Source organism: Pygoscelis adeliae, unplaced genomic scaffold, assembly GCF_000699105.1.
Source record: "Pygoscelis adeliae isolate BGI_AS28 unplaced genomic scaffold, ASM69910v1 Scaffold414, whole genome shotgun sequence".
NCBI classification, from domain to species: Eukaryota; Metazoa; Chordata; class Aves; order Sphenisciformes; family Spheniscidae; genus Pygoscelis; species Pygoscelis adeliae.
In genome coordinates this window covers 288479-300725 of record NW_008824673.1, presented here as the reverse complement: position 1 = coordinate 300725, position 12247 = coordinate 288479, and the positions used below count along the sequence as shown (strand labels likewise).

At 38.6% G+C, this 12247-nt stretch overlaps 1 protein-coding gene across 2 annotated transcripts in view; it reads left to right on the top strand.

Annotated features, from left to right (window-relative positions):
* The window catches only part of BANP (BTG3 associated nuclear protein), a 138574-nt gene extending 127836 nt beyond the window's left edge, over window positions 1–10738 (top strand). For both annotated transcript variants that reach the window (XM_009323038.1, XM_009323037.1), the window contains exons 11-12: window positions 5392–5535; window positions 9975–10738. In XM_009323038.1, coding sequence (XP_009321313.1) covers window positions 5392–5535; window positions 9975–10046 — 216 coding nt within the window. In that variant the 3' untranslated portion in view covers window positions 10047–10738. The remainder of the gene's footprint in view (window positions 1–5391; window positions 5536–9974) is intronic.
* Window positions 10739–12247: the final 1509 nt, after the last annotated feature.

Below are 12247 nucleotides of genomic sequence, written 5' to 3'. Positions count from 1 at the left end.
AGAAATGGAAAGAAGTGATGGAAAAAAGACACCAAAATCCCAATGTGTCTTGTTTTTGAGCTTTTTATAGGTAGGCAAACATATGTGCTTGCCTAGATTAATAAAAAAAGCTCACCACAACAGTAGCAAGAATGAGTTTTAGAAGGCTCAATCTTGCAAGGAGCAGACTGAGGAATGTGCTTTTTTGGTAAACAAGTTTCAGCTGTCCCAAAACAGTTACCTATTTTTGAAGGTTGGGGTCTAGAGAAAAGCTTTAAGTTATGGGCTTCTAGAAGAATAATTCTCAGTGATAAGTAAGATCAGCAGAGGACGTGTTATGAATTGAACCATGGTTGGAAACGATGCTTGAACAATTTTGGAAGAAACTGAAGGAATACCTATTACATTTTAATCTTTTTAAAAAAAAATTATTTCCTGCCCTGGCAGTTGAATGTTAAATGGGAACTATTAGTTATGGGCTAAAATGGTCTTTAAATGGAAAGGAAGGGAGCAGAGAAAGTAGCTGGTTTTGATTATTACTACTGATTTTATTACTACGTTTTATATGGCAAGCATCTCACTGAAGAAGGGATGAAAAATAGAAATCCAGGACCTTTGGGCTCAATAGCTTGCATGTCCCAAATCATCAAGATTTTGAAGAGGGTGATAGAGGAAAAAAGGTGGAGAGGGAAGGAAAAAAAAAAACCCACCCCAAAGAGAAAGGCAACGATTCACGTCAGTGGGATACCACTGCAAGGGTCTGTGCTTCTGCTACAGTTGTGATTGGGAAGCGTGGGTTTGTGTTAACGTTGCTGTGAGGAGGAGGAGATAACATATGTGTGGGCACAATATGCTTTGAGTGGGTAGGAGGGAGCTGTCTGTCCCTTAGCTCATTTTATCAAAGCTGTCAGCTCTTGTATCTCTCATTGAAAGCTTACAGAGCTTTAAAAAAAAGAAATGTTTGGTTGAAGAGACTCTGGTTCTGTGTTCACTAACAATGCCAAGAATTCACACTTCATTTTAAACATCCGAACAAAATACTATTCCTTCTAGTATTTCTAGGACCATTTAAAACCAAAACTAATAGAAATGCATTTGTATTTCTGTCTGAAGTTGTTAGGGAACATAGCTGAAAGGTGATGGAAATAGTGAGGGAAGGGGCTCTTTCACGCTTGCTTTTTAGTTTAGGCGAGTTGTCTTCACCAGGCTCACCGTGCAATGTGGTAATCTTTGAGGCAACAAGGTTTGGGACGTGAAGGATTGCAAAGATCGGGCCAGGTCACATAATGGACTTGAGAGTATTGGTAGCTTCAAAGCATTCTCAAATACATACATATCAAAGATATTCTCAAATATCTTACAGGCATTTCCTAAAGTATTCTGATTTTTCTTGATAAACATTTTTCACTAGGTTTTCTATATGGGGAAAAGCATGTATCCGTGGTTCCAACTGCAGGCTGAAAGAACAGAAGAATTTAGCGAGCTGCTCTGTTCCAGCTGTGCAATTGCTTATGCTTGCAGTGGAAATAATTGTGCAATGTAAAAAGCGGGCTCCAGCTCCGTGAGAGCTAAAGATCTTGTCACTGTCAAGACAACTTTTCACCGCTGACAGCAAGCAATAATAGATGACCAAACGTACTTTTTCTTAGTACTCCACTCAGTTATTTTACAAAAACGTTTTTTGGTCTGCTTGTTAATTTTAAAGGCAGTCTTTTTTAGGATCGTTTTCAACATTGACTTGAACTCTCACTAGCCCGAGCTAGCTTGAGCGACGCTCCATGTCAGATACTTCTGTGCTTTTGTGCTGAAGTAAAAGGGAAGGGTGACTTCAAGCTTCCTGTTCTGTGTGTGTGTTTAGAGCATGTTAATCAATTTTGTTAGAAGTGAAGTTTATTATTTTTCAGTTTAACCATACTCTGTTACCTGTTTTGGACCAGTAAGGCAGGATGGTAGAGAAGCCCAGGGAATTGGGAAGAGAAGTTTGTTTTCGGGGCGGATTGTTTATTTTTTTGGTACAATTCCTTTATTTTAAGGTCAAGAGCAAGTAGGAATTACAAAGTTAAAGTATTGGTCTGGAAGTCAAGTGAGAAGCCAAAGAAAAGCCCTATACTTACACCTGCCCCATTTGCGAAAGGCTCTGCTACCCAGCCCCTCCACGAATGCTGTGATACGTAATGCAAAACTGCAAATTCAAGCAGAATCCAAGGACCGTAACCAAACTTGCCACTGTTTTTGCCCAAGTTGGGCTTTTTCTGAACAAAATATTTATCAATACTGCTGTTTGTGAGAAGTAGAAAGGGTGACATCAGTGCTAGTTCTTCAGCATAACAAACTTTTAGCATATTTTTAAGCTAAGACAGAAATATAATAAATTTATCATAATCTTCAGTAATGCCTAGAGAAAATGTAATTTATTGCTGTTTTTAATGTCAGTTCAGTTGGATTCTCCTATCTGGATATGCCTGAGATTCATGATAAATTGTGTTATCTTATGAATACAGCGTGATTAGTTAAGTGATATCTTTAGTAAGCTGCAGGTCATCATCGTGTCATGTTTGACAGAGGTGTTCAGACATACAAAGAGGGATCAAATGTTCCAGGCTGAGCCTGAGATTGGGTTGATCCTCTCTTTGGCTCAGCAGATTAAGCACAAGGTACTAGGCCAGTGAGGCTACAGAAATAGCTTTATTTCCAAATCCCTTCCAGAAAAAAAAAAATGGGTAAAGATGGCAATTCTCCCCTTCTACTCTCATCCATTTGTATCTTTATATCCGAAGCTGTACAGTAATTCAAATAGAAACTGCAAAATAATAATTTTGTTCAGTGCTGTATATAAACTCTGCAGATATTAAGAAGAGCTTGTTGCTCATTCCTTCATTTAAGGTTCAGTCAGATGGTTTAATTTAAGACTGGGATCTTTTCCCTGTTCTTGCTTTTATTCTCATTAGTTCAGTGACAGATTATGTAGCCAGTTAGGCCACAATAACAAGCTAGGCAGTATTTAATGAAATCTAAGACAGCTATTGATGTTAGCATGTATTAAGTGGAAAACATTAAGAAGTCTTTTTCAGCATTAGATTGTTCTTCTTTTAGTTTTCAAAGTCCAGACAGATTCTTTTTTTTTTAAGTGATTTTAAACACGTATGAAGTAGACTGTTGCACGATGGACAAATGGATAAAGAGAAGCCTAAAGAAGCGAAATGGTTCTTAGTTTTGAAAAATAGCCTTTTCCTGGCTTCCAAGCATCCTAACATGTTTTCTAGCTATAGGGAATAATACAAAGGCGGCGATTAGTAGAGAATAAGCATATCAGTGCGACATTCAGTTTGGAGCCAATCACCTCGTTTGCAAAACCCAAATAGTTTGACATAACGCTAGTGGAAATGAATCTGCCTTGCTTGGCCACTCACCTTCCATTATTGAATACTGACGCCTGTAGTCCTTGGAGTCTGCACAAACAGGACATGACAAAGAAGGAAAACCAATACTAATTGTGATTTTTTTTTTTAATAATGTTTAATGTCTTATCTCTCCAATTTATCAATCTGTTTTTCAAACTACAACTGGAAACCAAGCAGTGTATGTAGCTATCACTGCTATAGTCTTGAATTGGGATTGGAGCACATTTAAGCTTAACTGAGTTGGTTTTAATCTGGCTAGTGGGGGGGAATGGAGCAGCAGCAATCAATCTATGACCTTGTCAATGGAAATTCATAAATACCTGGGTTTGTCAGCCCCTGCTGATGTTGGCATGTCGTCCATTTTACCTCCATGAAAACTAGCTCAGCTTCGTCATTACATACTATAAAAATGCTTCCCATTTCTTTGTGAATGAAAGCTTAATTAGGAATAGTTTATCCAGCAGGAAGACACAATAGAAAAAGCATATAACTGTTTGCATGAAACCAATAGGGAAGTGTAATTTGACAGCAAGAAGTATTTTATGCAAGTATTGCTGGGGTTGTTTTTTTGTAGACAGGATGGTAAGGGTAGATTATCACTAGGAATCTAATAGGTTTGGTATAAGATCACATATAAGAGAGTTATTTGGTCTTCTCCAGAGTGTGTGCTATAAAAGGGAGTTCTTTAGAAGTGCTTTGGAAGGTGTGCGGTTGAGAACAAACAATAAAACAGGGAAGCTGGTACTGTTACAAGTTTTAGGCTTCTTTATTGTAAAACAGTTTGTATGTGAGAATGATGGGCTTGTTCACAGTTGCTCACATTTGTTCTGAAGTTTGTAGTTCAGAAATAAATGAGAAAAAATACGTTTAAGACCTGCAGGTAATCAATAGGACAGACTGTGATGTGGTTCCGACAGTATGTATCGTATAGTTCCAAAACAAATACTGTAGGATGAGAGAATTTTGCTTACTCCTGTAAAAACAAAATGTAGCATCCTTTTGCAGTTTGATGCTGACTGTATCTCAGAACACCCAAGATCCCTATAAAATCCTGACAACACCCCTGAAGGTCATTAATGGAGGTCACCTCTTTTTGCCTCCCACACTCCCTAGAGAAATTCTGGTCTACCCACTCCTTCATGGCCACCCACCCGCAGATCAGCTGAGAAATCATACTTTGTTAAGAAAAACCTTTAAGAATGTTATTTTTGTTCTTCTCTTCCCTTCGTTTAAAAGATGTCTTTTGTTCGCTGTAGTTCAAATACCATCGTTTAAAAGTACGTCATTCACGGCATATAGAAATTACCACTGAATTTTGTATATTTTAGCTGAATTTAAAAAATGAGATCGGGGACTTGTCGTTATTTACATGCATGTATTTTATTCTGATTTGTGTTTAAGAAAGTAAATTAAAATTAGTCCAATCATAAGAATGTTTTTAAGCAAGCACTTTTAGATGGATCAACTGTTCTTTGGTTTTTGAAGCCTATAGGGGACCTATAGTCTTCACCAGTCAAAATGCAGATGTGTTTAGAGTAAGCATTAATTAGCAGTAATTCTTAAATCTTCACCTTCATATACGATAGGAATAGAAACATTACTATAATAAATTGTCAAAAGTTGAATGCCTTTGGCTGTGAGGAGTATCTTGGATCTGTGTCTGTAACAGTAAAAGCATTACTCAGTGATACTGTTGTGTGCTAGTGACATTGTCACACTCTTAGTGTAACCTGCGCAGTCCATCCCACTTAGTCGTTGCAATAATCATGAACAGAATTATGAATCTCATAAGGCAAAATGCGGCGAGCATCTAGTGTGGGAATCTTTCCATATGCGTACCATGTCCTCTCGGAAACCCACATGATTTAAAGCAAGTGTTACTGACAGACAAGTTTTCTTGTGTTTCTTTTTAATGGTCTTTGGTTTTGCATCTGTTTTAAGTTAGATGGTTCGTATTGCATTTCTGGTTGTGGTTGTTTACAAGCTGCTTTCTCCATTGCTTTCCCTGCAGGTGTTGCAGGGTGCTCAGCTGATAGCTGTTGCTTCTGCTGAGCCTGCGTCAGGGGGTGTTGATGGATCCCCGCTCCAAGGGAGTGATATCCAAGTCCAATATGTGCAGCTGACACCAGTGACAGACCACTCTGCGACTAATCAAGTATGTATATATATGTTTTTGCCATTTGAGTGTACTTGATTGAAACATCTGTCAGATGAACTATTTATCTATCCACAAATGCTGCAGTCCCAATGAGTTTATGATCCTGTTTCCAAACCGTAAAGAAAAAAAAAAATCTATAATAAGAAACATCATTTTGTTAAAGGTATAAATGGTCTTTGACTATCCCTGCTTTTATGTTCTTACTCAGTGCCTCTAGAGAATAGTTATTTTGGTCATCATTGTCTTTCTGCATCCTTGAAGGCTGAGAGCCATGTTAAAGGACAAGGCAAAAAACTTGCTTGGAATCTGTCCAAAAAGTATTTTTCAGGCTGAGGTTTCTCTTAAAAATGTTATTCCCTTTCTGACAGCAGTTTTCCAGTTATTTTGATCAACAGCCTGGATTTCCCACAGGAGTTGCAATGTTAGCAATTGTAAGTGAACACTTGATCCTCTCAGTTACGGTGGAGGAATTATCTTTTTTCCTTTTTTTTTCTTTTTTTAAAATCAGTTTGAACAGTCATGTATCTGAGTCTAGAAAAAGTTTCTCATCAGCTTGAAGTTGTGACTGGTGACAACACAAGAATGCTGACTTAAAAAAGTTGTCAGAAATTTTTCTGAAGATGGTTACACATTCTTCTGGGAATCCCACTTGGGGGCTTCTTTTCCAGAGAATGTCAAGTGGTTGTGAAAAATAAGCTGTTGCTCGCTAGCCAAAATATAATGGTATCCTTAGCAGCCAATATTAGAGTAGATTTTTGTCCGATACCTACCCAGTTTTGTAGAGGATTCTGATCTGGCTACAAACATTTGGATATTGAGTCTCTTGAGGGGAAAAAATAAAAAATTGCGTAAGAAATCAAGGGAATCGTGTCCAGACTTTGCGTGCATGAAACTCAACTGCTTAGTGCTTCTTCCACGGACAAGGCAATCTGCGGATCAGTTCGCTAGATGAAGTTAGAGCACGTTAGTTACCCCAGTGGCAAAGAGGGCCTCAAACAAAAGATGGAGCTGTGTTGCATATTGCCAAAGTGCCGTCTGCGCTGGCTGGTGCAGTTAGGGAGGCCAGAGCTCTACACTCTCTTAGTTGCCCCAGTCCACGCTGGCTCCCCACTTGGATGCTACAAAGTGCTTTTCAGAAAAGTTATGCTCCCTGCCCAGAAGGATCAGGCTGCCTGGCATGTGAGTGTGCTGTGCTGTAAGATTACACTCTAGTTTTCTGTACACTGATCTTCCCGTGTAGATGAGCCCTTAATAGTCATTTTCCCCTCTTTGCTAGATTTGTCTCTGCACTAACCTTCTCAGTATTTTATTCGTAGTCACTTGTAATAGGACGCTGGACAATACGAGTGTCGCTACAGGGATCGTGCCTTATTTCTTATAAACCCTCAAGTACTGCTTGTCCCATGCAATTAATAAAGCATTTAGGCGTCAGGTAGTGCGAGGTGTTTCTCGTGCTGCTGTTCTCACTCCAGGCCTGGGAAATTCTCAAGTTTACCTCCCGTGGACTTTCTCCTGGGTCTGTTCCTCATGCCTGTCCTCCTTTCTCAGCTACCACCTCTGAGGAGCAGCAGCAGGTTGTGGAGTTCGGTTATAAACGTCGGCATCCTTCTCCCACACGACTGGCAGCCACCAGAGGAGTTACTTTTCTCTTCAGGGACACTTTGCACCGTGTTAGGTTTTAATATTGTGGTTAACCACAGAGATTTATACAAAGCTGAAGAGAAGCAGAAAAGGAATGTGAAATAAGAAGAGTATGAAAGGAAAAACAGACAAGACTAAAAATAAGTTTGCCATAAATATTTCCTCAGTTTACACAAACAAAAAACTAAGGGTCTGTTAATGAATTGGAGGACCCAACTTGGTATTTACATTACTCTGAGTTACATGGATAGCCCAATAGCTTTTTTGGCTAAAGTTACAGAATAGTCCTACTCATCTTAGGTCTCTTATCTGAAAGGAAAAGTCTTATATGAAGGGAACACCCTGTCAGTGAGGCTGTAGTGACACTTTCATCTGTTTTCATATGGTTCTTTGCCAAGGTACTGAGATGTTCTCAGTGATTTTGAATCTGTTTATCAATCAAAGCGTATAAAAGCGGAGTTGTTTATCCACCTGGGTTGGATGCTATGCCCTAGACAAATTCCTTGTCTGAAACACCACAACTGCAAATTTATTTAATGTCTGAAAACAAGACACCAGTTTTCTGACCTTTTTTTCTTGAAAGCCATGCCTTTGGAAGCAATCGCACATGCAAAGCTGAAGGTAGGAGTGAGGCAATTTGAAATGAATCCCTTGTCTGGCTTCAGCTGAAGCAGACAGCAATATACACTTCAACTTAAGATTTTCAATGTATTCATGCATGATTTTGTATTTGCAAATTAGCTGTAGACAGAAGTATTAGTAGCTAGGATTCTGATAGTTTCTTAGTAACCCTAAGCCACATATGTGAACACAAACTATTAATATATGAACAGTGTTTTGCTGGCATAAAATTGCAAATGCATGTACAGAGGGAGGTGCGGTTTGAAAACAGATGCATTTTGGGGATTTAGGTTTAGCTGGCTTGTTTTCATGTCTCAATAGCATTCTTACTTATAGCTGCTTGCAAAATTTAGAAGTACAGAATGTGATGATGACAAAGAATATTTGGATTAATTCTGTGCTCAAATTCATATGCTGGTGGTAAATTTTGTTAGATTTGGAAAAAAACATAATTCCAATTCTAAAGCGTGCTCGTAATCCCTTTGGGCAGTCTTCTACTTCTGGTCTGAACGTTGGATAAATATTCAGTATTGCTGTTGTTGCTATTATTTGATAATTATATTACTTCAATACAGTTTTCCTCTAATGGGAAAGAAAACTTTGGTCACTTGAAAACTTACCTGCTATCAAATTTAGCAGTCTGATAGAATTATTCACCGCTTTGGCACTAATTTATTGAAATTTAAGTAAACACCAAATTACCTGTAAAGTTGAACAGGAACAAATCTTGTAGCTGTGTGCAATTACTGGCAACAAGGCAGAGAGGTGAAGAGAATTTGACAAAACAACCTTAATTTAGGAGCGATGCTTTATAATTTTGAACCTCCAGTATTTTCAATTGAATATATAAGTGGTGACTGTATAGTAAAACCTGAAGGATGGGAAATTTAGTTGAGTTTCCACCCTTGTGTCTTTGTGGATCATCTTGCAGATAATAGGCTGAGAGCATAAAGCAGGACTTTAAGTAAGACTTTTTCATAACAGAAGTACTGCCACAGAAATAATTCTGTATCCAGGGCGTTACATAAAGCATCTATTAGATGAATTTATGGAGGGAAAATCCATCAAGGGCAGATCTGTGGAATCTGTGGGAGTGTGCAGGAAAACATCATTAAATTCTTGCCCTTTTCTTGTAGTTTATCTATGCTTGTGATATTGGCTGCTATCAGGGGAAGGCTTATTGGGTGTGATGGACTTTATCCAAGCCGATACAGCTGTTCTTAAATGCTATTCATCTTATAGCCCTAAAGATGGAGTTTGTTTCATAATCTGGGTTTCCTTACTCCAACTAACTTGGCTAAAAAGACAGTTTGCTATGGAATTATCCTTTCACAGCATTGTCAGACCACTGGTAGGCAGTAATTTAATTTTTAAGGAGACTTCCTTGGAAAACTCCAGTCAATTGTGTTTACTTTAAATTCTTTCACGGAGGACTGTTTTTGCTTGGAAAGTGAGTAGAATCAGGCCTGTAGGAAGAATTTTCTTTGAGAAAAAAGTTCACTATAGTAGCGCTATTCTCATTTTACACAAAATAGAGAAAGATTGCAGTGGGTAAAGTCAGCAGTTTTAGACCGTATCCTGCACCAGCTGGGAAATTCCAAGCACAGGGCAAACAGGTAGTTTTACTTTCCTTACCTACAACAGTTCTGTCGCTCTGGGACTTCCTACTGTCTTTTCTATGATCACCCTTAGTGGACTTCCCTTCCATAACACTGTTCAGCTCTGCCTTGTACCCCTGAGCTGTCAGTACGTACCTCGTGCTGGCACAAGTCCTTCCACAGCTTCGGCACGTGTTGTGCCAGACACGGGTTTGAGCTGGTTTCTTTTTAGAGCTGGTTCTTTTTTGGGAAGAGAGAGGGAGTAGTTGTTTTCTATTTGCTCTCTTCGTGCCACTCGTGATTTTATAGATCCTTACCATGATTTCATTATTTTAGCCTTCTCTTTGCAGCCTGAAGGGCGTTAGTCTACTTAGTCTTCATGTGGACTCTCTGTTATTTTTAGTGCCTTTGTAAGTGTATTCCCATTTCAACTTTGTCATAGAGCTGATATCCATGCAGATTTTGCACTGGTATATACAAGAACTTGATATTAGTATAATTTGTTCGCGTTCCCTTGGCTACACCAGTGGAAAGCACTTTTGCATTGATTTACTGATTTCATGTTTCCTTTTGCAGGGCACTGATACCCTTCAATCAGCAATCCAGCCGGAGATGCAGATAGAACACGGAGCAATCCAAATTCAATAAGAGAATTGCGAAAACTGTGTCAACCGAGATGTCAGTGAACCACAGTCAGAAGTTAAGTGCAACAACAGGAGAATGGAAATGCCTATTAGACTAATGGTCACGCCTCGAACATCTCCTGCAAGTAGCAGAGTTCTCATGATCTGGTTGTCCTCACCTGGAATAGATCAGACCCATTTACAAATCGGAGCTACATCACCACATCAGTTGAGAATCTGGCCTTCAGAAAAAAATACGTGGCCTGCCCTTAGGTACACTGAAAGAGAAAAAATTCTTTCAGAAAGAGAGAAAGAAATCTAATGAATCAAAACCGTGAGACTAAATTAATGTTTCATCCTGTTCATTTCTTCTGTGAAATTCGCCATTTGAATGTCTGCAGGTATCTTAGGAAGTGTATTGCTGCTTTGCAATACTTGCTTTATCACATATAGAAGATCAAGAGCTCAAATATTTTTCACTGTTTAAACAGCTTTTTTTATTTGCTATGGTGTTTATAACAAAAATGGAAAATATTTAAAAAAAGAAAAATCCCATAATTGCAAGTATTAGCCTTTTGCTGGTGTTTTCTGTTCAGTGTAATGAAAACTGTATTTGCAGAAGACTAACAATTTTGTTTGTACTGTTGCTTAACTACTTTTCTAGGGGAAAATGCTTTTAAATGCTGTAATTATGCATTTCTAATGAAAAATAAATGTGTATTTATGAATAGTGCAGCTCTAAGTTGCTCTCTGCCTTAGGAATGAATACAGTTTGACTGGACTCTGCTGTAAGAGTGTGGTTCTGCAGTATTTGAAGACAGACACTATCTGGCAAGCTCTGCTGTCAAACTGAGAAGTAAGATTAAGTCTATACGGAAGATATCAATCTTAGATCATGTTATTATCTAAATGTCCCGTGTGAGAAAAATGTGATAGTTAAGCTTTTGGGTCTGCAAAGCCTATTTTATACAATGAATTTATGAAATCATTTTTTGAAAATGTGAATGAATCTTCCGAGTGCTCTACTTCTTAGTTCCTCCTACCTCCTTTGTCCAGCGATTTGTGGCAATACCTCAGTCTGGGATTCATCCATAAAAAGCTGGGCTGCAAAAGTCTGATACCGGTCTTGTTATCCAACCTGCAACAGCAAGGTGAAGTCCTCTCTCCGCTGAAACTTAGGGGAAATTTGATACCAGTTTCAAGAAAGCTACATTTTCATATTTGCTAAGCTTGAGTGGAAAGGATACATGTTTGCCATAACCTGATTATCTTAATGGTGCACCTTTTAGAAAAATACAGAGTTAACTGGGGGAGGTGTTGCTTTGTATTTGTTTTTCAGCTGACTATCTATATGGTTATTGTCAATATATGGCTCATAATGCATTTGATGTATTAATGAATGGTGGGGCATAGCCACAAATTCTACATGGTTGAATTCAGGATAACATTTTTTTTTTTTGTTATTATGAAAGGAGAGGTTAAGCACACGCAATTTCTGGGAACGTTGTCCCTGGTAAGTATTACACTTCATGTAAATTCCTACTTCTCTTTGGGATATTTCTTGACGCACAAGTACAATGCAAACTGAACCGCAACTTATTGAATACAATGTTTGCAACAGGCCAAGAATTTGGCTACTCTTCAGTTCCTTTTTTTAACAGTGTTTCTCAGACAGGGCAATGTTTGAAAAGCTTGGCATCCAAATAGAAGCCTAAAAATAAAGCAAGGCCTGTACATTTTAGCATGGCTGTCTAATAATTATTTATCACTTGGAAATGACAGTGACAAAGCTGGGATGGCAAAGCTGCTGCGTGCTACTGCATACCACTCTTGTTATATTCGTATTGGCCCCAGCAGCATTCTTGTGTTCTTCAGAAAGTTTTACTCTTACCCAGCTTTCCTTCCGCGTCCTGGGTATCTTCTGCTTTCAAGGGGAACACACATGCATTTAAACTGTAGGGTATCTGTCTTTGTTTTATGGTGCAATTAAGAATTCTGTTCTGTTTGCATTTTTCAGCTCAGGTACAAGATGAAATTGAGTTCAGGAGAGGTTTCCTTTAGCCACTAGACTGCTGCATGCTCAAGTCTCTTCTGCTAAAAGTGACTGTAAAGGCGTACCATATGGTGAAATAGCATTCACTAGATTTCAGGAGAATGAAATCTGCTTCACCAGTGTGGAATGGAGAGTGTACAAATCAATTGAAATAAATAGGTAAGGAGAGCAGC